At 45.2% G+C, this 27631-nt stretch overlaps 2 protein-coding genes across 2 annotated transcripts in view; one reads left to right on the plus strand and one right to left on the minus strand.

The window, feature by feature from the left end:
- Positions 1 to 86: 86 nt before the first annotated feature.
- RPL9 (ribosomal protein L9) lies at positions 87 to 12306 on the plus strand. The gene is made up of 8 exons (XM_054990014.1): positions 87 to 119; positions 1652 to 1704; positions 1792 to 1907; positions 3550 to 3645; positions 3765 to 3897; positions 7093 to 7173; positions 7554 to 7672; positions 12116 to 12306. Exons 2-7 carry the CDS (start codon positions 1659 to 1661, stop codon positions 7658 to 7660), a joined length of 579 nt encoding a protein of 192 aa, XP_054845989.1. The 5' UTR covers positions 87 to 119; positions 1652 to 1658; the 3' UTR covers positions 7661 to 7672; positions 12116 to 12306.
- A 5545-nt stretch (positions 12307 to 17851) lies between these two features.
- Positions 17852 to 27631, minus strand: part of KLB (klotho beta) — a 36836-nt gene continuing 27056 nt past the window's right edge. The window contains exons 2-5 of the mRNA XM_054990015.1: positions 25772 to 26282; positions 23408 to 23676; positions 20987 to 22130; positions 17852 to 19185 (exon numbers count right to left, since the gene is read on the minus strand). Of these exons, the coding sequence (XP_054845990.1) occupies positions 18785 to 19185; positions 20987 to 22130; positions 23408 to 23676; positions 25772 to 26282 (2325 nt within the window). The 3' untranslated portion in view covers positions 17852 to 18784. The remainder of the gene's footprint in view (positions 19186 to 20986; positions 22131 to 23407; positions 23677 to 25771; positions 26283 to 27631) is intronic.

A 27631-nucleotide genomic window follows, 5' to 3' on the forward strand; every position in this document is an offset into this window, starting at 1 on the left:
CTGGGCTTCGCGAGAAGACGTGACCCGACCTGACAGTGTCACGTGAGGGACGTGCTGGCGGTTACAAGACCGTGATGACGCAAGACGCCCTTCCTTTTCGCCTGTCTGTGAGCGAGCGGGTGAGCGGAGCTCGGGGGAGATCTGCGTCCATCCGCGACGCTGCGGCCGCCCAGCGCCACGAACGCCCGCGCGCCGGGACAGGCGGGGCCCCGCGGAGGGCGGCGGCGGCGGAGTATGGGGAGGGCGCTGCTCGGGCCGGGCCGGGGAGGCGCCTGCGTGACAGGGCCCCGTTGGGCGCCTCGCGCGTCCCTCGGCCGGGGGAGGAGGCGCCTGCGCGCCACGGGCGGCGGGTTGGGGGCGAGAGGCGCGCTCGGGACGCGCGTCTTCGGCTCGAAGGCGCTGCGGGCGCCGGGAGGGTCCCGGCCCCGCTTCCCAGGGGCGCGGCTGGTTTTCCTTTTGCGCCCGGGAAATGCGGCCCCTCCTCCGAAGCGGCGGGTCTGCCGCCCCCTCCCGCCTCGCCGCTGCCGCGTCCCCGGGGCGGATCCCGCGAAGGAGACCTCGGCTGATTCCGCACACGTCTCGGATGACGCACTTCCAGCCCTCTTTATAGATCATTTGGAATGGATGTTTTCGTGCGCAGAACAAAAAACCCACCTCAGACGATTGCTAAAGTGCATTGAAAGCGCATTGGCCAGCGTGTGCGGAATCGGCCCTCAAAGCGCCAGCCGGCCAGTCGCACGTGGAGCCGGGCGGTGCGTGGCCAGGCGGCTGCCGGGCAGGGCAGGGACTCGTCCCTGAGGCCTGCCTGCGAAATGCCTTCGTGCGCCCGCGGGAGGCAGGGCCTGCCTTGTGATGTCCAGCACAGCGCCCAGGCAGGGGCCCTTTTCTGGAACGGATTTCAGGGCTGTTTCTCCCCATGGAAACGGTCCCACCCCACATAGGTCACGTGTGGTCTGTTTATAGAAGTCAGGGTTGTTGTACAGCACAGCAGCTGTGTCCGGTGGGCTGAATGTAGGGCATGAAGTGTGGACGAGCCCAGGTGTAGGCACACTGCCCAGACTTGTATGTGATGTATTTTCCTTGTTTTGTAAAAAAAACTATTTAAATTTTGGCAACATTATTTAAATTGTGCATTTGTATTGGATAATATTCAGATCCACTTTTTCCTGGAAAATGCCCATCAATGGTTTGGAGCTGATTTTAGCACTCTTCTTTGCAAAGAAGTCGGCATCTGTGGCAGAAGGTCTTTGGCAAGGGCATGTGATGGGTGTTGATGGGGGTCGTGGGATTTAAAAAGGGGTTAACAAAATACGTGGAGGCTTTCTCTGTGGCGGCTAAGTGAAAGCTCTGCGTTCATAGGTACACGTTTGAAGGCCAGTTATTCTGCGTTTGTGTGTCTGTGTGGGTGAGTGGAGATACAGGAACTGCTGCTGCTTGGCCTTTTGGTTAAGATCAAGTGTCATTTCTCTTAATATAAATGGAGGGCAACATGGTTTGGTTATAGATTTTAATCATGATCTCTTTGAGCACATGAATTTATGTTCAAAGATGCTTTTTTTTAGGTTGTGAATGATAAACTGTTGAGGAAGTAGGAGTTTTGATCTGTACTACAAAGTATCTGTTGGTTCTAATTCATGTTTTTTTTAATTAGGTTAAAAATGAAGACCATTCTCAGCAATCAGACGGTGGACATCCCTGACAAAGGTATGTGCATCCATGTGGATGTCTTTAAAAAAATTCTGCCCTATCTAATGCTGTATTACATTTAAACTGTTTCCCCCCCTTCTTCAGTCGACATTCGCCTGAAGGGCCGGACTGTTATTGTGAAGGGCCCCAGAGGAAGGCTGCGAAGAGACTTCAACCACATCAACGTAGAGCTCTCTCTCTTGGGAAAGAAGCGCAAGAAGGTGAGTGATCTGTCCGTGCGGAGAAGATGGCTGCGTTCTCCCTTTGTTTCCGCTGAAGCGGAACGCCTTGGTTTGGTGACAGCTTTGGTGTCCTTGGAGTCCTTTGTCAATAAGCGGCAGATTCCCAAGGTTCTGTGGCTGAAATGATTCCTTTTGCACTGCTCACGTTTAGGAGTCCAAGAGATCACCCCAGAATTGCAAAGGCCGAGGAGGCATTTTGCAGTAGAGAAAGAGGTTCCCTGTCCATGGATTTTGCTGCAGCCCAGCTGCTTCTTACTGCAGTGCAAAAAACCCTCGCCTGGAACTTGGCTTGGGAGAAAGGAGGGTGCAGGACAAAGTGGCAGGCAGAGTGAGGTGGGAGCTCCCGCCTGCCACTTGTTTGCAGCTAGCCACACGCACCCCTCTTCCACCATTCCACTTCGCAGGTGTCTGACAGAAGTCGGGGTCCAGGCTGCCTGAAGGACCATCTCCTCCTGCCCCCGCTTGCCCACCCACCAGATAGAAATCCTTCCCAGGGTCGTTGCTGTGTGTGTCCCTGCTGCCTGAGGCGCAGTGGGGGAGCCTTAGGAGCAGGGTCTTTTCTGTTGGGGTGTCAAACCTGAAATTTCTAACCCATTCTCTTAAGGTCGTCTCTGTATCAGATTTTGCAATTTCATTCTTGGTTTTATTTTACCTGGATTCATTTGAACTGTGTCTTCTTTTTTGGTGTGTTTTAAGGCTATGGATTCTGTTTTAAATGTGCTGCTGTTTGGGCACTTTGGGGAGAGAGAGAGAGAGAGAGAGAGAGAGAAACACTTGGAGTCTTAGACCTGAGCCTGCAGTTTTTGGCTCACATTTGACTTTAAAAAAATATTCCAAGAGTTGAACTGAAGATACATTAGAGCAATTTTATGCTGTTTATATTATTTTCATCTTACTGTAATTATCTTTTCTCTGTCAGACTTTCCCCTCTACCTTTCCCCAAAAGATGGGTCTGGCATTCTTGGCACATTTTGGCACAAGCCACCACTGACTGAATTTGCACGAGCTTCCAGTTGATATTATTGAATGAACCCCAAATTGACCTAAATCACCTCACCCTTGCCCACAGCAGAGGTAGAAACCTCAGTGGTCCACCAAGGAATCACTCCAGGTCTTGCACTCCTGAGTGTAAGTGTCTGAGCCGGACACAGGCGGCTGTTGCTGTTAATACTGTTGGCCGGTAGTTCCAGCAATTGCAGGAGCGTGAAAAGCATCGCCCCGGTTGCAGCCGGTGCCAAACTGCTGCCTGCATGTTTCCAATTCCCACATAATTCGAATTCCCTGGGAACTGAAAAAGTACTGCTTGTGTGACGAAGGTAATTCTTGGGTGATTTAAGCCTTATTTGGCAGTTGGCATTTCCCACCCCAAGCATGTATACCACATGTATGGTTTATGTAAAGTTGTCTTTTGCCAGTGGATTGCAGGACTGATACTGTTTTACAGTTTGATAAGTGAATGGCTTTATTTGCCCTGTACCCATTAATTGGGCATATAATGTTGATGTGTAGAAATTAAGTGATCTGGTAAATCTTAATTTTTGTAGAGTTTGATACAGAACCTTGCTTTATAACTCAGCTAGAAAAGAAATATTTTATACTTATCAATATTTTAATTTTGTAGCTGCGTGTTGACAAATGGTGGGGTAACAGAAAGGAGTTGGCCACAGTTCGCACCATTTGCAGTCATGTGCAAAACATGATCAAGGGCGTCACACTGGTAAGTATTAAAGCGGAACAACAGAATGCGGTGAATGTTAAACGGGTACGCTCGCGAGTGAAACCGTTTTACATTCCCGTGCTTGGTGTAAGGTTCCTTTTATCGCCTTTTGCTTTCAGGGCTTTCGTTACAAGATGAGGTCTGTGTATGCTCACTTCCCCATCAATGTGGTCATACAGGAGAATGGCTCGCTTGTGGAAATCCGCAACTTTCTTGGGGAGAAGTACATTCGGCGGGTGCGTATGCGGCCAGGTGAGTAGCTGTCCAGCCTGCTGATATTATTTATTAAGCCTGAAATACAAGGGAAACTTTGGGAGTCATTTTTCTATTTTCAGACAGTTTTAAAATCTAGTCTGAAAAGGGCACCACTGAGTTTGCTTCAGATGACTCCAGAAATGCTTTTTTTAAAAGGATGGTTTTGAAATGAAGAGTTTGTACAAGGTGTGTGTGCGTGTGTTACGTGCCATTGAGTCGCTTCTGACCTATGGTGACCCTATAAATGAAAGACCTCCAAACGTCCTATCAATCTCAATCTAATATGGTGTTATATTAGAGTGGGTGGGGGGAGAGGTATTGCTGAGGTTAATTAAACTAAAATTGAAATGAATGGTTTTGGAACCGACTAAATTGGGAGATATATTACTGCAGCACACCATTTACTGTGGCCTTAATATAGTAACGTATTCTCTAATCTCTGGACAAAAGGGTTGTTAGTTTGAGGATTGAATCTGGTTTATGCTACCCTGTTAGTTCCCTGAAACTATTAAAAAAGAAAGCAAAGTTTTCCTAGGTTGCTGCAAATTGGAGCTTTTAAAAATTAATGAGAGGAGGGGAGCGAAATTAAATGGTTAGGGTTGTGCCACTGAGGACTGTGTTCAAATACATTGACTGAAGAGTAAATTGTACTTGATAGGAATGTTCATAAGGTCTGAGATGTGCATACGGCTGGGTCTTTGCTATATGATATGTGGCTAATATCAGTGTTGTAGGTCACTGCTGTGTGGAGTGGCATTGAGTTTGTCTACAGCTGCCGGTCGAAACGAGAAGTGAACTCGATAGTGGTGGGCGTAGGGAGGGGGGCCAGCATGGAGTCAGGGATCCCAGTCCTCTGGGGACGTGGGAGCTGGTCTCGGCTGAGAAGGGCACGGAGATACGGTTTAGTTCCGTGCCCTTCTAACCTGTGTCCCATCCCGAAATAAGCTGGGGATGGAGCTAGGAGAAGGAACCCCCCTTTGACACTGATGTTGTGCAATGCCAGGTCCATAAATAATAAGACTGCTACACTGCAAGACTTTTTTGCAGTGAGCAATATGGACCTGGTATGCGTGACTGAGACCTGGGTGAGGGAGGGCGAAATGGTTGCCCTGGGAGAACTGATCTCTCTCCCCCCCCCCCCCGGGGCCAGGGTATTCGGTCCTTCATCAGTCCCGAATAGGAGGCTGGGGGGGGGGAAGGGTGGCAGTCCTTGAGAGTCTTTCTCCTTCAAGCTGCTCCCTGCCCCTGAGATCTCGGGCATTGAATGTGTAGGCCTGGTGTGGGGTGCCAAGGAGAGTTTGGCTCTCTGTCTGGTGTACTGACCACCTAGCGCTCCAGCAGATACCCTGGCGAGCCTGCTAGAGGTGGTAGCAGGGTGGGCCTTGAAGTACTCCAGACTGATAGTACTGGGGGACTTCAATATCCATGTCAATGATGCCTCCTCTGTGCAGGCTGCGGGCCTGGTAGCTTCCATGGCAGCACTGGGACTCTCCCAATTGATATCGACCCCCACACACAGAGCGGGCCACACACTAGACTTGATCTTCGGGATGGGACTTGATGTGGCTCTAGAGGCAATAGAACCAGTGCCATGGTCAGACCACTTGGTTTTGAGGGCTCCACTGGGGATGCCACACACACACACACCCCGCAAGGGCGGTGAGCTGATTTATGCTCTCCTGCAGAGACTTATGGATCCAGTTGGTTTCCAGAATGCTCTGCGGGATCCAATAGCTCCACATCGGTTTGTTAGATGAGCTGGTGGAGGACTGGCAATGCCGGCTCTCCCATGCCATCGATGAAATCGCTCCCCGTCGCCCTCTTTGCCCCCGTGTAAGACGGGCTCCCTGGTATACAGAGGAGCTTTGAGAAAAGAAGAGGGAGCTAAGACGACTTGAGCGAGTGTGGCGGCGATCTCGCAACGAAGAGGCAAGATCGTCTTACAGGACATTTACCCCCCTCCCTAGGGAAGGTTTGTTTGACTGTTGCATTTTGTATTAACGTACGTATGAATGAATTGAATATATGAATGCACAATATTTATGACAATTGTTGAGCACACCTATTGTATAAACCTTTGAGCTTTTTGCGTTAATACATAGCAATAATTTTCTATTTCCCTGGGTGGTTGACCACCACTGTTCTTAAGCGGCTGCTATGTTCAGTTGTACTGTTGCATTATTTGTTGTTAACTGTATTGCCGCCATCAGGAAAAAGAGTGCTGCTATTTTTTTATATTTTTGTATATTGCTTTTAAATGTTTTATATGGAATGTTTTAAATGTTCTTAATGCTGTTATCCGCCCTGAACCTGCTCGCGGGGAGGGCGGAATACAAATACGGTTAAATAAATAAATAATATTAACAGCCTTGCTCAGATCTGGCAGACTGGGGGACGTGGCCTTCCTTTGAGCCCAGCCTTCTCATTTTGGGTCTTCTTCTTTTTCTAGCATTATTGACTTTTCCAGAGAATCTTGTCCTCTCATGATGTGGACAGAGTATGATAGCCTTAGTCTCATCATTTTAGCTTCTAGAGAGAATTCAGGCTTGATTTGGTCTAGAACCAAATCTTGGCTCTTTCTCTTACTGCCTTCCACTTTTTCTAGCATTGTTTGGTTTTCCAGAGAATCTTGTCTTTTCGTGATGTGACCAAAGTATGGTAGCCTAAGTTTTGTCATTTTAACTTCAAGGGAGAATTCAGGCTTGATGTGATCTAGTACCCACTTACTTGTCTTTTTGGCCATCCATGGTATCTGCAAAACTCTCCTCCAGCACCACATTTCAAATGAATCAGTTTTCTATTGGGAGCTACAAAAAAAATCACAGCAAGTATGTGATGATTAGGCATCGTTGTGTAAACGAGCAGCTCTGTTAAGCTCCAGGGGCAGGTGGGTGCTTCTTGTCTGCACTGAAGCTCGGCAGCTTAGCTTTTACAGCTTTGCCGCGTCCTGGTCCTGACTGCTGAAGTGCAGGACCAGGTGAACCAGAGGTGGAGTGGTGGGCTGCAGAAATGAGTTGTTTTCCCCCTGCTGTAATGGGGAGGGTCCTTGGCAAGTGCAGTTAATTAGGGTTGGACAAAGCACTTCCCCCAACTTCGCTGGTTTGCCTACCAGGCCTCTTTCAGCTTCACCGCGTATTGGGCAGATGCCCCCCCCCCCTTGTACTGACAGGCCTCTGTCTCGCTTTTTCGTAGGTGTCAATTGTACAGTATCTCAAGCCCAGAAGGATGAACTGATCCTTGAAGGAAATGACATTGAATTGGTATCTAATTCTGGTATGTCAATTAAATATTTCATTCCGGAAGCGATGGCAGTCATGTTAGACAGCAATAATAGTTTCTCTTAATTCTGTAGTATTCCAAGCATGTAGTTGTTTCAAACTCCAGGTCTAAAATGCTGAGACCTCTGTATTGTGTTCAGTAACTCTATCACATACAGTAAGCATTTTTTTATTCTCCTTTATTTTCTGCTGTAATTTCTCTAGTTATAGTTGCTGGCAGTGGGATTCAACTTTATAGCAAAGCTTTGATTTTCAGCTGCCAGGATCTGTCTTGGTCGTGTTTAATTGATTTTGTAGATTTTGTTGGTTAAATGAAAGAAAAGATTATTATTTTAGTAGTCTAAGTTATGCTAACCTGTTTCTATTTCTTTATAGCTGCCCTGATCCAGCAGGCAACTACAGTCAAAAACAAAGATATCAGAAAATTCTTGGATGGTATCTATGTGTCTGAGAAGGGAACAGTACAACAGGCAGATGAATAAAATACTCAATAGGTTGGTGCTCTTTTCATACTGCATCGCACTGAGAGCTTGGTTTTACTTTACGTTGCACATGGAAGACCTGCTCTTCTACAGAAGGTTTTCTGGTAACCACCAGCTCGGCTACAGTTCGCATGTTACAGCCAGTGAAATCTTTGTGTCTGTTCAAGTAGTGTTAAGGAGCTTACACTCTTTTGCACCCCTTGGAAATCCAGGGAAGCACTTTGATCTGTTTTCACTACCTGGAACACACGAGAGGGCTCCTCCGAGTCGGAAACAACCAATAGCTAAGGAAAAACCTCGAAGGTCAAAAGGAATAAATTGATATTATGAATTTTTAAATACATTTTTGTGCTAGAGTGTCAACATGCCATTTCTAATAAATGTTACACATACGTATTAATAGATCATCCCATAAATAGCCAAATATACTATATACAAATACAGTCAAGTGTTCAACCGGTAAAGTTCCATCATATGAAAGTAATGCAAGTCTTCCAGAGATGTACTACGTGATGTAATTCTATTTGTTTGTTCCTTTACAGGTTCATTGTTAATAGGGAGTTTTCTTCAAAGGACAGTGCAGTCCAGTGGTTATAGTTGATGGCCAAGCATGAGCCCAAGAGCCTGACTGGTACTGCCAGCTTGTTATTACTCTGTTTCGGCAAATTCTTTATCAGAGGCTCTTAATTATACATACTGTAAATTAAATTAAATCTTTAAAGATAGAGTACCAGATCACATATCTAGAATTAAAAACAAAATTAGAGATGCCCCTTTGGTGACTCGTTTTATAGAAAACAATTGTGGGGAAAGAGATTTCGGAGTGTCTGTTCTTACTGTGATCAAACCTCCTTTGAGCCCCAGGGTGTACAGCAGAGATGATTGCAAAAGGAATCCGAACGGATACTCAGACTTGGGACTTTGACCCCTCGTGGTTTAAACAGTGCAGTTGCATACTCTTGCTGTCTATAATGTAACACTGTGTCTTTAAATTTGAACTTTGTGGCTGCAGAAGTGGGTTAAAAGCTGTAATGGGAAGTAACACTTTACGGCCATGTCCGTCGGATAGATCCCTTCCTGGAAATGGAAATCTTGGTGCTGGAGAGATTGTAAGTTCATTCATTACAAGAAATGACGATAAAGCTGTGGTGATTTAATATTTTGTTAACTTCATTTATCATTCATTATAACCATTACAATTTGTACATTTCAGAGCTTTTAATAGTTTGGAGTGACTGTAAATTTATTATTGATGTCAGGAAATGACAACATGTTTTTGGTGATTCAATATTTTATCAATTTTGTTAATAACTTTATTTCACCACATTTTAATTACAGTATGTATAATTAAGAGCCTTTGATAAAGAATTTGCCGAAACGGAATAAGAAGCTGGCAGTACCCGTCAGGCTCTTGGGCTCATGCGTGGCCATCAACTATAACCATTGGACTGCATTGTCCTTTGAAGAAAACTCCCTATTAACACCAATGAACCTGTAAAGGAAAAAACAAATAGAATCACATCATGTAGTACATCTCTGGAAGACTTGCATTATTTTCATATGATGGAACTTTACTGGTGGAACTCCTGGCTGAATTTGTATATAATTCTATATTTGGATATTTATGGGATAATCTATTGATAAATATATACACATAAATATATGTGTAATATTTATTAAAAATGGCATGTTGACACTGCACTTTGAATTCAAAAATATACTTTAAAAATTCATAGTATCAATTTATTCCTTTTGACTTGCAAGGTTTTTCCTTAGATACTGTTGTTGTCACTACCTGGCAAGATTTTATGGATCTTGGTGATGACATGAACAATGAAGTAAACAGTTGCCAGGATTTCAAGTGCGAACCAGGCACAGTTTTATTCCAGCGCACTAAAGCAAACACGCAGGGTGTGTATTTATGAATTACTCTGGGGCCTTCTGTGTGCATCTTCCTAATAAAGGACTTGAAACATACAGTGTTTGGCGTGCAAAAACCTTACAGATTATTAATCAACATTTCAATTTTTGTTAATGTTAACTTGTATATATTTTCATGGCTGTAGGCAATTTTCACTCAGACAAATGACTCTTTGTTGATCTCTTGCTCTGAAATTTGATGTCGCTTAAGCCCCTGTAGTAGAGCATGTGGTTTTTCTGTTGTAGCTCCCAGATTGTGCAACAGATTCCCTAAAGAGGGAAAGAGCACTGCTTCTGTTCAAGAGGCACCGCAAGTGTGTTTTATCCACTGTGGCTTTTCATGATGTGGTTAATAAGGGGTCAGGTAGGATATGAATATTTTAAGAAATAAAGCCCCCACTTGGTCATCCGTATTCATGAATCAGCCCAGTCTTGTATCATCCTAAAGACTCATTGTTCCGAGTGCTGCAGACTTGGAATTTGTATTCATGGAAGCTTGGAAAATAAGCCCACCTTTTTATGAGAGAGGAGCAAGCGTGGCTTGGCCCAGTAGCTCTCTCGGCAGGCGTTTCCCGTGGCCCTTTTCAAAACTGGTGTTAGAAGCCGGTCTTTCCCAGGTTTCTAACAAGAAACCTCTTCAAATTTCAGAATTAAATTTTTTGGAGATGTAGTTGTCTGCATTTTCTGACTTGGAAATAGCACTCCAGCTGTGGCTTTTTGAAAATGGGTGGTGATAAAAACACTTCTGCATCTAAGTTGATCTGGCTGGTAGCTCCAGAAAACAAATATTCATCTGTCATGTGCACAACTATTTTGATCAAGAGGTCTCTGTGGGCCACCAAGTGTTTAGCGCTGGTATTATTCGATAACATGTATGCAGCGCTGCCAGTGTATCTGGTGCTGTGCAGGGGAACATGGTCCAAAAGGAGCTCCCTGCCTTATAGTGGCTCCAGTTTGGGGAGGGGCCACGGCTCTGCTGCGGAGCATCTGCTTGGCATGGAGAAGGCCCCAGGCCCAGTCCTTGGCATTTCCCGTTAAAAGGATCAATAGGTGATGTGAAGGAAACGTCTAACTTAACCGTGAAGGTTTTTTCTCTTCGTTGCTTGCAAAGCCGACACCATAATAATAACAACAACAACAACATTCGATTTATATACTGCCCTTCAGGACAACTTAATGCCCACCCAGAGCAGTTTACAAAGTATGCCATTATTATTCCCACAACAAAACACCCTGCGAGGTGGGTGGGGCTGAGAGAGCCCCCGAGAGAGAGCCACGACTCGCCCAAGGTGACCCAGCTGGCTTCAAGCAGAGGACATGTCTCCTCCTTAACCCCAGGCAGGGCTTAGGCTAATTAAGCTGCGACTTAAGAAGACCAGTATGGGACAGACGTTCCTCAGTCTTGCCAAAGTTGAGCTCCATGAAGGAAAACGAACACTATGAAAAAAAACTAGACTGCTTGTTCAGCCAAACCTCCTCCTGTGAAGACCATTTGTAAGACTGTTGTGCTAGAATTACACTGACAAGATCTGAAGAAGGAGACGAGGATGCTGAGCATTCCCAGTTCAGGTGGGCGAGGGTGGCTTCATCCCCACGGAGGAGGAGGCGCCTTCCCAGCAGATCCATGGTGGGAAGCTGGAACGTTAAGCAAATGGCAGGCATCCCCCTTGCCTTGGAGGGCAGCCTTGGAGGGGTTGTCACAGCCACGCTGCATCGGGCCCCCGGCAGGGACTCTGAGGCACCAAAAAGTGGGGCCATTCTGCTGGGGGGGAGGGGGGGCTGCTTCTGCTGACGGAGCAGGAGCTGAGCCAGGAGGGCCTGTGTGCTGGATCTCCCCCCCCCCCCAAGAGCTTGAGCAGAGGGCCAGGAAGGTTGGTTAGAAGAGTTGAATCCTGAGTGGGCAAATTGTTTTCCAAGTTGATATTGTCAGTATTAAGACTTTTGCACTTTGCTTTTCCTGCCAAACAGGACACCTTGTGTTACGCTGTTATAACAACAACAACAACAACATTTGATTTATATACTGCCCTTCAGGACAACTTAATTCCCACTCAGAGCGGTTTACAAAGTATGCCATTATAATCCCCACCACAAAACACCCTGTGAGGTGGGTGGGGCTGAGAGAGCTCTGAGAGAGCTGTGACTGGCCCAAGGTCACTCAGCTGGCTTCAAGCAGAGGAATGGGGAATCAAACCCGGCTCTCCAGATTAGAGACCCACCACTCTTAACCACTACACTAAACTGTTAATTCCTGTTCAGTGATTGATCAGGATTGTGGCTAGTCACACAAAAAGCACATTTTTTTTGGCTTTGAGGTTGTATATTTTCTAGCTTTTAACAGTGTAGTCTTCAAAGCCTTTGATTATGTTTCTGATAATCAGATTGAAGAATTAATTAGGAGTTTGGTAAGTCAGTACCTCATGTTGACTTGAATGCACCATGATTGTGACACTTCGTATATTATTTAGATGTCTCCTTAGTTTAAGTGCTTAAACTTTGATTTTTAAATAACCCAGTCTTATTTTATCATTTTAGATTCTGAAATGACCCCCCAGGACTGAACACCTCCAATCCGGATTCAGAGTCTGCTGTATAAAATGTCTCTGTTGGTAGAGAACAATAAAACACTCATAATCTTTAATAAGCGGTATTTGTGATTTAATAAGAAAAAATTGGATTGGGTACTTTAATAAAACAAAATGTTAAACGTGTGAAACATTCAATAATTTGTTTAAATTGTTTTATGTTAAATACCTGATGAAACTTATTCTAGAGAGGTAACTTCATAAAAAAGGGAATAATGAACATTTTACTGGTCAACCTTTTAAAGTCTCGCTTCTCGGCCTCCCCTTTTCTGCTTGTGCATCCGTTGGGAGTGTGGAGGTCTCCTTAGGATTGCACTGTCAGTTGTGCAGGTGAATCCGTCCTGAACATCGGCCCAGGGGAGTAGTGAACGGGTACTCACTGTGGAGCATTTGGGCCTGAGGAGCCCGGCGGTCGGCTTTGCACAGCCCGTTGCCTGCTTTGTTAGTGCAGTTGCTTCAAGATGAGTCAACACTAACAAGAGGTTGGTTCCAAGCACAGAGACATGCATGCATAAAGAATTTTAAACCAGCAGGAATCCAAATAGAATTGCTGAAATGCTGAATCAGAACAACGTATGAACTACTCAGTAGGATCTTCCTTTCAGCAGTCGAAGTAAAGCCTGTAGTCCCTCCCTGTCCTTTTAATGATGCATCTCTTTGAGACCAGATGCAAGATGGCGCCTGCAGAAGGCCCTGTCGAGAAAAGTGAGGCTTTTGTGGCAGAGAGAGGAGGTCCTAGAGATATGAAGGACCAAGGCCATGAAGAGTAAAATCCATATTCTTCCTAACTTCCAATAATAGCCGAGCTGCAGAATTTAGCTGAGGTCTCCGAGTTAACTTAAGAGGGGAAACCTGCAGTGCATTCTAGTAGTCAGGTCTCAATGTTACCATGTTGTGGCTCCAGATGGCCAGATCGGCCATGTTGAAGTAGGGGGCATCTTCCCGGCTAGATGGAGTTTGACTGAAAGGTGGGGTAAGAAACCCACAAGATAATTCCCTTTCTGGAAAGATAACTGGTCTTTGGCAGAACGCTTTGCAATGAGAAATGATTCAAACCAGTCTGAGACATCCTTTGATGCCCACTTCAGCCTCCAAATGCATCAACAGGATGGCCTGGTCTGCCGTATCGAAGGCTGCTGATGGCCCAAGGAAGCGCAGTGACGAAGCATTGGCCTTTGTCTGTAGATGGAGATCATCCACTAAAATTACTCGTGCCGTCTCCATCCCATAGCCTGACCGGCATCCAGAATGAAAGGGGTCCAAAGCACTAGAGTTATCCAACAAGTTCTGGAGTGCTCTCTCCATTACGTTGCCCAGAAAGAGAAGTTCACTGGCCGTGCCGTTTTTGTCTAGGGTTTTTTTTTAAATTAGCAGGTGGGTAACCACCTGTCCTAGTGGCCCAAGGAAGGTCCCCTTAGTGGCTGATACGTGGTCAACCTCAAGGGCTCATTTATGTGGTCCTTACTTGATTTTAACGAACAAGATGGGCAAGGATCCAGTGCCCACGCAGTGGCTTTCACAGATGCCAGGATCCTGCCCAGGTGCCCCATTGTAACTGGTTCAAAGTGATCCAGACAGTGTATTAAGCATTTCTTCCACCTCGTCTATATTACAGCTGGCATCCAGATCAAGAGTGTGTTTGTGCTATTTCATTTATTTATTTGACCACACTAATAGTATGTGGTCAAAGTAAGTCTAAGGGGGAAAGGAGCTGAGACCCAGCTATTTTGCACCCAAAAAGGCACAAACTTGTAAAGAGCAGGGAAGAATACAACACACTCCGTTTCTCCCATTGTAGCTGCTTTCGTTATTCAGCCCTACTGGCTACCGGTGGAGCATTCTTCTCCCACAAACCATGCACAGCTATACCCCAGTCCAATGAGACCGTATTGATGCTGGTGATGAACAGCTCCAAAAGAAGGCAAGCCGATGGTGAAAACGGAACAAATGGCTGTTTTGTTGCAACCTCAGACTGCGTATTTATTTGAACATAAAGGTTCCCAAACCCAGAAATCTTCCATTACATTTCACATCAAAGAGGGTGGAAACATACCAAGCCAAGGCTTCTTTGTATTGTCTGAATGCTGCCCTATGCTTAAGTTCCTAGGATGGTTATGTAAATACTATTCGATGAAAAAAACGATCTTTCTGTTAATTTAGTTCAAGTCTTACCCTTCTGGGTGCTGAGGAGTCAGAAACGGGTACTGCTGAGGCGCAAGAGCCAAAGAGAGAGCCGTAGAGCGGCCCTTGACACTGCCTCGGAGCCCTCTTGTTTTTCCTTGCGTCCTGCCTTTTGAAACTAAGGAAACAGCAGTATTACAGTATCTCTGCAATTCATCCAACATGGTCCTTGGATCCAGGCAGACAAAATTCACAAACTTCTTTACCAGCTCAGCAAAGCCGGTTTGGCAGTTTGTAGGGCAGATAACACCAGAACATTAAATGTTGATTCAGTGTCAATTTTGCTTCTTATCTCAGTATCATATTAATCTGGGCAACTCCTTAAATCAACAGGGGTCCATTATCAACAGCGCTCATCTTTCACCTTGTTGGTGCCAGTTAGTATTCCGCAACTGGCTCTCATATGGTTTGTACTCCAATATGGTGGAAAACGCTGCATCCATTTTTCCAGAGCTCACCTCTGGAACGGAAAAAGGCACTTCTAAACTAGCATCAGTAATCAAGAAATGCTGGATATTTTCTGCCTTTCTCTCTGGAGCAGCTGTCTTAAGTACCTTCAAAACCCACCAATCCTTTCTCTCCCTTAGCTGGTCTAACCATTATCTATGGAAGGTAAAAGTGAATACGGCCCCGACAGCCACAAAAGAGGGGAACCATTAAAATGGTTTGCCCACAAAAGCTCCTGGACACTTCTAGATTCCAAAATGTCCTGGGGGATTTTAGGAGCCCAAACTTATTTTCTATCGAGATTGCTGTAGGAGCTCGGAATGTGAAGCACCTCGAAGCGGTTGACAACATTGTTCCTTGTCAATCCCTCTGACCCTCAGGACAGAAATGAACCCTGCGTTTTACCACAGAGCTTGATGACCTAAGAGATGCCGGAAGATAACTGGAAAGATGCTGGCAGAAAACCTGCTCCGAAACTGATAGAGCATGCTGCAGAGCAGACACTATAACCTGAGAAGCACCAGTGAAAGCAGCAAAAAAATGTTACTTCTCTGCAACCACTGCATCAGCTAGTTTTCAACTGTCCCAATTATTCAAGGTATCTCAACATTTTCTGACTTCTAAATCTGAACTTTTACAGTCTCAAGAATAGACAATTAGCTGTCATATCTTTGCAAAGTATTGCCTTTGTTACAGTAGACCATAAATGGAATCTTTGCCATAACACTTATTGCTGGTTTAATTGTTTTAAATTATTTAATTGTTTGTAACTGTTTTCAATTGTTGTAAACTGCTTCAGGCCTCATTTGAGGGAGAGGGTGGTATAAAAATCTAACATCAATAAATGCCATCATGTTGAGTCTGGAACCAGAAGTGGGTCTGAAGGGACGTGCCTCAGACTGGTTTAAGTCCTTCCTCTCGGAACGGGCTGGAAGGGCAGCTGCTGGGGAGCAGCTCTCTACAGAACGGGAGTTACCCGGCTGAGTTCCACGGGGCACAATCCGATCCCCCATGTTGTTCAATCTCTATGTAAAGCCTTTAGGAGAACTCATCCGTAGCCGTGGAACCGGAGGCCACCAGTGTGCAGATGACTCCCAGCTCTATATCTCACTGTCAAAATCTCCACGGGATGCAGCAGAGACAAAGCTCTCCACAGCCTTGGTCCATCATATCTATAGGAACCGCCTCTCTCCCTATCTTCCATGATGGCAGCTTTGCTCACCTGAACAGGGCGCTCTGCAGGTGCCGCCTTGAACACGGGCAAAATCAACAGCTGCCCGTACACGGGCATTCTCTGTGGTGGCCCCCACTTTATGGAACGGCCTACCTGAGGAGGTTAGGAAGGCTCCCCCTCTCCTGGCCCTCTGTAAACGATGCAAAACCGAATGGTTCCAGAGGGCTTTTTGCTCAGATGGGAGGGGTACATTGTAAGGAAGTGGTCTCAAGGAGAGGCATCAGTAAAGATACCGGGACCATAGACTTCACTACTATATGCTACTGTGTACTGTTACTTGAAGTATGATTCTACCGGGTTATAACAACAATTGCACTTAAACACCACCCTTCTAGACCGATTAGTAGCTCACCCAGAGCAGTAAACAAGTTAGTGTTATTATTGTCCCCACAATACAGCTGGGGCTGAGAGGAGTGGCTTGCCCAAGGCCACCTACTGAGCTCATGGCAGGAGTGGGATTCGAACCAGCAGAGTGCAAACTACTTAACCACTGTGCTACAGCAGCTCTGTACTGTTTGAGATGTCAGTTTTAGAATTGCTTCTGCTCTGTTTCAGCATTTCTTCAACTCTGTATTGGATTTCTGCAGCTTTTAAATCTTTAAAAATTGGCCTGTATAGACCCTATTTCATTGTTTCTTGAAATGTCCTTGAAATTAACCGTACCAGCTCATGCTGTGCAATCCACCTTTAGTCTCAGTGAGAAAGTGGACTATAAATAACATCAATAAATAAAAGAGTTGAGGGCAATAAACGGGAAATGGGCTGCAGTTGCTACTACTGAGCATGCTCTGTTGTATTTAATCTAAAAAAAATCTGTTCGGCTGTTTTGGTTTTGCCCTGGGGGCAGCTACTTTTGAACATCATGGCAAATGTGAGTCTGATGCAAAAGAAGGAAGTGTTTAATTGCACTTTTTTCCATAAGGGAGGTGGAAGGGGGTGCACAAGAAGAGCAGACAGTTTGGAGTTCTTGCCTGTCAGAGAGGCGTGTCGTTCCAGAATGCAGCCCTGGTCCTGCCTTCTCCGCCTGTCGACTCAACAGGTTCATACTGGATTGCTAACTAAGCAGGTGTGAAATAACAGCATATTGCTTTATGCTCCAAGGAGTAGAAGGCAGCTGAGCAGAGGAAAAAGCAAAATTCCGGGCCTGGAGTAACTGCCAAAAGAATAAAATCGTAGGGGGAGAAAAGCACCACTAAAATGCATTTGAAGAATTTGTTTTTAATATACATTTCTGCAGCTCGTGGAAAATATGGCAATGGGTAAAGTGCATTTTAAAGGGAAAAGTAGCAGTTTCAAGTAAGGATGGCCACACTACACTGAATATATAGACAACAGCTGGGTTATCCTTATAGCACATATCTCTGAAGTTAGTTTACGGAGCCACTATTCCGTTTGCATTCCATTGTGGTTTATTTTGAAAATTTTTTGCAGCTTCTGTGTTCCAGGGCACCAAGTATGTTTGAGGAGTTCAGACAATCCATAAACGGTGGTTTCATATTAATGCATGAAACAAGCCAGTGGGCTTGTGGGTTATTTTGCTCAACTCAAATAACTATCAATGCTTATCTGTCACAAAATACAACTGCTGCATTTTTGTTATAAGGATGTCTGTGATAGGCCTTAAGGCTATACAGTGGTTCGGTTCTGGATCGATTGGAGTGTTCTCCAACTTTTAAATAAGGACCATTCAAAACTCTTGACTGTGAAAATCTTGTGTTTGTGTTATCTAAAGTGTTCTAACAACACAAACAGGTGCTCATATTTTATAAACTAATAATAATAATAATAATAATAATAATAATAATAAACAGCTTATTTTCCCCAAATATGTTTGTGCCTTGGCAGTATACTTTTACATCAACAAATTTCCTCTCTCCTATTTGCAGGTATTTAATTTTTCCCCGTAATCTTGGCCCGGGCCATCCATTCTTACCTTCAATCTTCCAGCATCTCCATTTAGCTGCCAAATGGATCTACGACGTCTCTGCCCCGAGTCCCCCCCCCCCATTCCTCCTCCTGGTAATTGTCAATTGAGGTGACTTCATACTTCTGCTCCAAGTCCATACTGTACCCCTGGGCCACAAGCTCATAGGGGGGCTCACAATTAGGTAAAATTCAAACCCTTTCTTTTGCTGCCTGAGGCCTGAAAAGCCGGAGGCAGCCTGGGTTTCTCCAGACCTATGAAAGTGCATAGATTCTCACAGCTTAATGTCCTTTTCAAGTCAAACTAGTTAAGCAATCTTATCAAGTTGCATAAGGACATGACTTCTTAAGTTATAATTAAAAAAATAAATTAATTCTATTGAAACCTAGTGCCTTTTTCTTTAACATACATCTGCCTTAAAAGCTTGCTCACATCTTGAGATACCCTGACATGACCGCCATTAAATTTGCATCAGTTTGGTTCATTTACATGCTCAAAGGGTTAATCCAGGGCTGAAGAAAATTAAAAACACAGAGACCCGGGATGACTGAACACCATTCAGGGCCATTTTCATATTACAGGGTAGAATGGCCATTGTTCCAAACTTGGCAAGGGGAATTCTAAAAGGTTAACTGGGACTTGTAGCTAAATACTCTGGGATGCCCTGCCTGGATAAACATAAACGAATTCAGGATTACCATCCCGAACGAACCTCTGTGGATGTTCTGACTGCATTAAGCTATTCTGCAAAAACCACCTTGGCATACGTAACTTGGAGTGCTTCCATTTAATCGTCTCATTCTTGCTGACGTGCATGCAGTAAAAACATGGCCTTACATCTGGTTGAGAACATTCTTGTACCTGGTTTTAACAGGAGTACAGACGGGTTGGGAGTTTTTTGCCCAGTACCATTTCCTTCTCTTTCTTTTGTGGAAAAGGATGATGCTCATCAGCAAAAGGAAAGTGGAGAAAAGGCAGCAGCCAAAGAATATCAGTGGCCCTTTCAGGGTTAGGGACAGGCAGAGAGCGCACGGTGCTTTCTCCATTGGCGAATCGCACACGTTTTCCGAAGGCTCCAGGGGAAAGCCGTTGCTGCTGATCACACGGTTGTAGAATTGGACAGCAGGTTTGGCTTTGGAGTCAGAAGTGAAGAATCCAAATCTGGGTTTCGCTTTTTCATCGGTCAGTTTAAATGCAAAATAGCCTCTAATCTTGACTTTGTCAATGTGGTGCGCTGAAAGGAGCCATACAGAAGTGCATGTTAACCACGAAGCCTTGCCATTATTTGATATGAACTGAAATGTCTGTTTTACAGCACTTTTGCTGGGAAGGGGCATCTCCTTACAGACCCCCCCCTCTCCTGCTTTGTAACCTGCAGTGGGGGAAGGGGCCCTCATGAGGCTCCTGGGGAGGCCCTCCTACAGCTCCTTGGAGTCCTGTGGCAGGCAGGTTTTTCCCTTGGAAGGGGGCACTTTGGAAACAGACGGGTCGCTTTTCAAAGCAGCAGGATTTGTGCAGGTGGGAATTGGCTTTGCCATCTTTGCAACTTTGGAAGCCGTCTGTGGAATGGGCAGCTGACCTGTCTGTCTCACTGTGTGTGCAGGGCACGCCCCACATGGGCTGCACTGACGCCCCAGGTGTGTCTAAACAAAGACACAGGCGAGGGAAACTCTGCCTGCTCCCGCCGCCTGCTCTCCTTTCATGGCGACGAAGCTGCGGCTGAAGGTTCCTCAGGCCTGCTGCTTGTTTTTGGTGCCCCGGTGCCCTCTTATGCCCTGGGGAACTGCCAAGGTCCACTGAACGGGCAGGCCACCCCTCTTGCCATGGCAGTGTATAATGTGTGACTTGTTGTGTATCTACTTGGCATCGGTGGACAGGAAAATCCGTTGTGAATGACTGTTATAGAACAGCAGCACAATATCCAGTGATGTGTGGATGCAGCCTAGGGCTTTCCCCCATGCAACAGACAGGGTTCCCAGTTGCCCACCGGTAGCAGAAAATCTCCCAGGGGTTAACCCATTGCCTGCCGATCGCTGGCAATCAGCAGGAGGTAGCAAACCCACCAGCCCGTCACCGGCAGGCAACCCGGGAAAGCCGGCTGCATTTGGGGGGGGGGGAGGGGGCTTTAACCCTTTCCTCCCTGACTTTTTTCACTCACTCACACACAGACACACACCCTCACACCATTTGTATCCCAGCTGTGGAAAAAATATATCGGTGCCCATAAACTTTTCTTAGCAGGGTAAAATTGGGTAAAGAGTGGTTTTATCAGTAAGATAACCAGAGGGTAAAAAAAACCCAAAGGGTAACCCCAAAGGGTTACCAGAGGGTAAAAAACCCCCAAAACTAGTCCCAGCAGCTGAGTCTGAGAGAAAATCTTTTAAAATGATCGCCGCGTAACATGCCATTGGGTCCTCCTATTTTGCAAAACAGTGATAATATTACTAGCAGTCCTTACAAGGATAATGCATGAAAAAACATACATGGAACAGTTTGAACCAGTTGCTGTGTAGTGTTATAAAGTAGGCAAAATATGTTAGAAGCAAAGAATCATAGGGCTGGAAGGGACCTCTAGGGTCATCTAGTCTAACCCCCTGCACAATGCAGGAAATTCACGACCTCATCCCTCCCCTCCCCCACACACAGTGACCCCGGCTCCATGCCCAGAAGATGGCAAAACACCAACAGGATCCCTAGCCAGCCTGGGGAAAATTGCTACCCAACCCCAAGGTGGTGATCAGCCTTTCCCTGGGCGTGTAAGAAGGGGCCACGAGAACTAAGCACTGATGTGACCCTTCCTGCCCTCCCCCTCATGATCTGCCCCGGTTCACAGAATCAGCATTGCTGTCAGATGGCCATCTAGCCTCTGCTTAAAAACCTGCAAAGAAGGAGAGCCCACCACCTCCCGAGGAAGCCTGTTCCACTGAGGGACCGCTGTAACTGTCAGGAAATCCTTCCTAAAACCCTTTTGATTTCATTTAAATCTATTGGTTCTGGTTGAAATGCTCTAATTACTTCTTTCACCATTCACTCACCTTTTAAGGCTTCTTGTACATATTTTTCGATGTAGTATTTTCGAAGTTCATCGTTATTTAAGGAATGGTCATCTATCCCACTTGCTGTCACGTAAACATCTGTGTTTCCATAGCGCTTTTTAATCCAGTTTAGAGTTTTGCGTAACCCCTCCGGCACTACTGCCGAGCGCGAGGGGGAGTTTAGGTAGGTGAAGTCTTGCAGAAATGCAACGTCCCGATCGAATTCGTACCGACTTCCATTTTTAGCCTCGTGGATCACAAATCTTGTAGTGAAGTGATTCAGGGCATAAAAATCAGCAGCACCTTTTATAAGTTTCTTTTCTTCACTTGTGAAATGTGGCAAAGCAGATCGAGAAAGGCCTTTGCTGTTTTTATGCCTGAGGTATTCTCTCATGGCAACTGGGTAGTCACCTGTCTTAAAAATTGGATCAGAAAACCAAGCAATTTCAAACTGAAGAAATCTTTCGGCAGCTTTCCGGTGTGTGTCAATGAAGGAATTGGCGGGTTCGGCCCAGTCAGAATGCAGAGAGAGGGACACCTGACCTCTTTGAAAGGACCGATATTTCTCATCGTAGACATGCCAAGCCAAGGCATGTGCTATGAGCAAATTGTGAGCTGCTTGGTAAGTATCGTTGCTACTGTTGTTATAAATATCACTGAGTCGATTGGGCTCATTTATTGTGATCCAGAACTTAACTAAGTCCCCAAGCTTCTGAAAACACACTTCTGCATAGTTTCTGAAAGCCTGGATGGTGGACTGGTTGAGCCATCCCCCGTTCTGAAGCAGAGGCCCAGGCAAACCCAGAGAGCGGTGGGTGGGATAGTATAAGGTGACCACAGGACTGATGCGGAGTTTGATCATCTCGCTAACCATACATCGATAATATCGAAGGACTTGCCTGTTTATAGATGATAACTCTCCAGTGGGTAGAATCAGTGACCAACTGAGCGCAAATCTATAATGGGTGATTTTTGTTTTTGACAGCAGCTCAAGTTGTTTTTTAATGCTGACAAAATCGGTACACTGAGCGGGACGGGTTTTCAGTTGCACTCCTTTCACCTGGCGGAAGAGCCCGTCTCCAGTCACGTTCCAGAGATACAGGTTGGGATCGCGGAACTGGGGAGACGAGGCGGCAGATTCAGCCTGTAAATATAAATGAGATAATCAGTGAGATTTTAAAGATGGGAGAGTTTAATGCAGGCCTGAGAGAGAATAGAGCCCAAACATTACCTTAATAGCAACAAGAGATCGTGAAGCACAGCTCCCCGTCAGGAAACGCATTGTCCCCGAGGCTGGTAATTCTGTGCTGGTGTATCCCTTTGCTATTCTCTGTGGTCTCTGTTATAGTGGCTGTATTGTTTTCTTTATGCAGCTTTTAAATTTGTTTTCAGATAAATCCATCTGTTTCTCAGTTAAATTACACTCTGCTTTCCTAACAAGGTTTTCTACTAAAGCTAATAACGACAATATTGTATGTTGCCCATCTATCTGTTGCTACAGATGGATAAATCATGATTAGTATGATATGTACAAACCTAGGTTGGTTTCTTTTTTCCCAGTGATTAGCTAAGGCTGAGTTCAATTAATTTCTCAGTGATTCAAAACGCTTGTGGATAATTCCTGCTGCGTTTCCTTTCTCCTGGTAAAACAGACGACTCCCAGCTTTCGTTATGGAAATTAAGAATTTAAAGAAAGCAGGCGGCTTAGATCCAAAGGGGACCCTTTGCACGAGCAGACGGGCAGTCACTGGTTTCTGCCCACTCCCTACCCAGAGTTGCAACTCCCCATGTCACATGCTGTTTCCCAGTGTGATGATTCTATGATCCACCCTTGGATTTATGAGTCTAGGGATTTTGGAGCACAATGATATTGCCCTCAAAGACACTTTTGCCATCAATGCTTTTGTAGATACTCAAATTATCTTTTTTTCCTGTGCCTGAAAGAGGAGAGTTCAGTCTACAAGTCCAGAGATCCATTAGATCCGATTTCATTAGAATGCCTGCGGAGCACAGTGGCTAAACCTGGACTGGGAGATCGTAGTTCAGAACTCCGCTCAGGCGTAAAACTCGCTGGCAGTTGGAGCCGGTTGCTCTCCCTCATCTTATCTCCCTTCCCCATAAAACTGAACAGTTCCCGGTTTGACCAGGTCACGACCGGCCTGTCCTCTGGAAAACAGAGTTTGTTTCCCACCACAAGCCCAAACTTCTAGATGGCAGTTTATCCACTTTGGAGTTGTGGCTTGGGCAGAGGGTGGGAAGCAAACTCCAGTTTGCGTTCAGATATTTCAGCAAATTGGAGTGTGATCAAACTGAGAAACGTTCAAACGAACCAGAGGAGGTGGAAAGTGGGAGGAGCAGAAGGAACAAGCAGCGTTTGTATGTGAAGCTGAAAAACCGCTGAACAGAGGCGGAGATGCTTACCTTAATAACAGACTCTGCCATACCCCAAAAGAAATCGCAGGGAAATCGACTCTGGAAAGACAGGGTGGACTCCTTCATAGGAAAGCCGTTTTCCTGTATTATTTGCTTGTAATACAATGCAGAGGACTTAGGAATCCGCTCTTTTTCCTTACTGTTGAAATCAACGTAAAACAATCCTCGCCTGATGCTGTAAGCGTGTTGCCATTCAAATCCATCCAAAAGGGACCAAGCCGTGTAACCAAATACATCTATCTTATCATACTTAATAGCTGTAGAAAGGAAATCAATGAAAAAGTCAATATTAGAGAATACAGACTATAATATGATCACAGGTTTACAAAGTAAGATGTTTTCACATCAGGATGCCCTCTCCTGTCTGTCTATACACTAATCTCTCTTTTGAGAAGACCCTGCATGGAGGGCTCTGCCACCTGGGGAAGTGGGTGTCCATAACGAATAAGGGCTTCCTCGTGAGCAAAATGAGATCTTTCTCCAGGAAGGCCAAGGCCGTTTTCACACTGCTTACCGGCCATGGAAGATCGTGCCAAGCTCCCGGAACAACAGCTTCTTCCTGGCATGATTTTGCACGAGAACTGCAGTGCCAGGAAGACGCTGTCGTTCCGGGAGCTTGGTGCGATCTTCCGTGGCCGGTAAGCAGCGTGAAAATGGCCCAAGTCTCTCTCTACTGAGCTTCAGGGCAGTGCTACATGTTATCATTGTTCTAGAAAAACCAATGCAGTGCCACTCTTCCTACAGCAAATATATAAAGTGTGGAAGCAACACATGCACGCGTAAGTGCCTCTTAACACCTCTGTATTGAGCCAAGTTTCCAAATATGTGTACATAAGTTTTAAAAGATATGTATACATTTGTTCCACTTTGGATCCTGGCCTGCATATTTCTTAAATACATTCTTGGCAAATGGTAGGATCCCGTCTTTCATTGACAGAATCCTCTGGACTGGGGCAATGTCAGTCCTTTCCATACTAATGTTGCGTTTGATGAGTCTATCTGTATTATCTTTAAGACAGTTCACACATTATGGAGTTCACAGGTTGGGTCTCAGATCTCCACTCTGTCTTTCTACTACGTGTGTCCTGTGGTTTCTCTTCAATTCCTACACATGGGATGCCTGGTTTGGATTAAGATCATGCTGCGTGGTGAGCAGTGACTTCAACCTTCCCATGGGCCATTTTCCCAAGCTGAAATGGTCCCGGGGTGCTACTTGCCCCGTTGGAGAAAGCTATGTGTACATGTTGGTTGGTTTCTCCAGTGGGGCCAATTGTAGCCCCCAGGTCCATTTCAGTTTGGAATACAGCTGAAACACCATCTAAAAGAATACACCTCTTTCTTGGTTGAGGGAGATGTAACCCCCATGGGGAGAATGACAGGAGATCTGTGACAGAGCCTGTGTACATCCAGTTTTGTCCTGATCACAGAACCTGGACTCTTCTGAGGGCCAGAAGGCATGTTAAAATTGCCGTGACGTTAACATTCTCAAGAGGACGTGGCAGCTTAACGCATGCCTGAGCCCATGATGCAAAGACTCCAAAGCATTGTGGCCAGGCGAAGAAATCCTTGTCATAACGATCCTCTTTGCACATGAGGAAGTCCTCGTGTCTGTGGCGCAAGGAGGCAAGACTTCTGAAGCTGACACGCTCCAGGAGTGTTGGGCTTCCCAGGCTCTCGCATGCCCTTCTCCCCTCGTGAGTGGGGTACATGGGCAGAAGTGGCTGCAGACTTCCCCCCCCCCCCGTTGTTTTCCCCTTCAACTGCCCTGTGAAGTCGCTCTTGGCTCCATTCAAGAAATAATACTACTTCCACGGCTGCACATGCATTTTGTAACGAGCCATTAGCAGCTTCATGGGGCAGTTCCTTCCCGCACCAGTTGTACAACCTGAAGCGGGAGGGGGAGTGCGTGCAAACTGGAATGCTGGGAAACCCCACGTGGCCCCCCCGAGAGACATGTGGGTTTCCTCAGTGGGCCAAACAGCGTCACTACTGCAGGCTGGGGCAATGGCACGGAGGGTAGGCTGAAGCCCCGTCTCCATGCGCACTCTGGCCCCACGCCAGAGGAGATGTTGCTGCCTGGGCAGGAATGGTAACTCCCGTCTGACTGGCACACCGGGCAGGAACCATCTACGGACTCGGGATTTGTGCGGGTACCTGTCGGATGGCGTGGCTGAGTTTACTGCAGCGTAACGTGTAAAATGGTCTTTAAAGTACGCAGACAAACACGTGCAGGTCGCAGAATGGTACAGCCCTTAATTTTTTCTGTATACATGAATCATGAAAGAGACCCCTCTTACAGTTTGAAGACCGTACGGGGTTTTTTCCATAAAAAAAAAGAAGTGTTTTACAAACCTTGTAAGACTTTATTAATAAAACCCTTCATTATGTAGATAACTGTGGTGTCTTCTGTCTTGACGCTGCTCTTGGTGAACCACCCGTTTTCGGCAATCAGGATCCTGGGACTGTGATATTCCAGTTTAATCCACTTCAGCGCTTCCCTTAGGTTAAGTGAGAAATTTTGACCCATTTTGGGTAGCATGTTCTGTGGTATAAAATTATTAGGGCCAAAGGAAAAAGCAAAGAAATCAGCAGTCCCTCTAATATGATTTTTCTCTGCCTTGGTAAAATTGGGCAAGATGGAGGCGAATTTGCTTTTCAGTTCTTCAGGATAATCTCCATCTCCGTGGATCGGCTTGGCAAACCACCCTAATGTGGCCTGCATGGACTGCTGGCATTTGGTGATGTCGGAAGCATCTTTGGAGTGGTTCGGTTCAATCCAGTAGGATCCCAGCGTTATCGACAAAAACCCTTTCTGATGTGGCCGGAAATACTTGTTGTACTGATGCCAGACTCTGGCATGAGCCTAAAGAGGAAAATAGATGTACATAAAAAGAGAAATGCTCTCTGGCTAAACATTTTAGCCTTCAGAGTTGAAAAAAATATACCATATCTAATATTTCTTGGTAAGCTCCACAACATTAAAGGTACAGACAGATGTCTCGAGCACATGTTTATATTCATACTGTTTATATAGTTATATGGTTATATATTTGTTTGTTTTTTACTATTGCATATTGTTAAAAAATTCAAAAATAAAAATTAAAAAAAGGTACAGACAGACTTGCAGTATAGAAATTTAAATAAGTACATAAATTGAATGTTATTGTGACCTGCTCCGCTTCTAATACCAGCTGGGTTAAGGCAGGGGGTGGGCATTGCCACCTGCTCCATTCCTAATACCAAACACCAAGAGAGTATCATGGTAAATAGTAATAAATCTACCAAACATGCTGTGATAAACTAACAACAACGTAATCCAATAAAGGGTTTACTAAATATATTCAAAGCAAATTAAGGTGTCAGAGAAGTCAATATATACATATAGATTGGTTACATATACATAAGGCGAGGCATATTCCAATAGCAGTAATAATATCACAAATTTCCTATATAGGTATAGATATAAAGTGCTTGTGCCTGAAGTTAACCCCAAGTTGTCTAATAAGAAACCAAAAATAAGTCAAAATTCATATTCTTACCGAAGCAGGTAGATATAGTCTCCTGCATATCAATTAATCAATTATAGATAATATTTCAATAAAGATAGTATAAAATGGTTACATGTACATAAGGCAAAGCATATACCAGTACCAACAATAATGTCACAAATTTCCTATTTAAAGTGCCTGTGCCTGTAGCTGACAATGTTGTCTAATAGGTAACCAAAAATAAGTCAAAAGTTCATATTTTCATATTTTTGACAGTGTAGGTAAATATGGTCTTTAACATATGAGTTTAACAGTTATAGACGACAATAGAAGTATTTCAGTAATAACAATATTGAAATATTATTTATAATTGATTAATTGATATGCAGGAGACTATATCTACCTGCTTCGTTAAGAATATGAATTTTGACTTATTTTTGGTTACTTATTAGACAATAGGGTTAACTTTAGGCACAAGCACTTTATATCTATACTTATGTAGGAAATTTGTGATATTATTACTGCTATTGGAATATGCCATTCCTAATACCAGCTGGGTTAAGGTGGGGGATGGGCATTGCCACCTGTTCCACTCCTAATACCAGCTGGGTTAAGGCAGGGAGTGGGCATTGCCACCTGTTCCATTCCTAATATCAGCTGGGTTAAGTTGGGGGATGGGCATTGCCGCCTGCTCTGCTCCTAATACCAGCTGGGTTAAGGCAGG

The sequence above is a fragment of the Eublepharis macularius genome, chromosome 10 (genome assembly GCF_028583425.1).
Source record: "Eublepharis macularius isolate TG4126 chromosome 10, MPM_Emac_v1.0, whole genome shotgun sequence".
NCBI lineage: Eukaryota > Metazoa > Chordata > Lepidosauria > Squamata > Eublepharidae > Eublepharis > Eublepharis macularius.

Coding starts and splice junctions, on each gene's coding strand:
- RPL9 (XM_054990014.1), top strand. CDS start 1,659: ATGAAGACCATTCTCAGCAATCAGACGGTGGACATCCCTGACAAAG. Junction 3,646..3,764: donor TGATCAAGGGCGTCACACTG/GTAAGTATTAAA, acceptor TTTTGCTTTCAG/GGCTTTCGTTACAAGATGAG. Junction 3,898..7,092: donor GCGGGTGCGTATGCGGCCAG/GTGAGTAGCTGT, acceptor GCTTTTTCGTAG/GTGTCAATTGTACAGTATCT.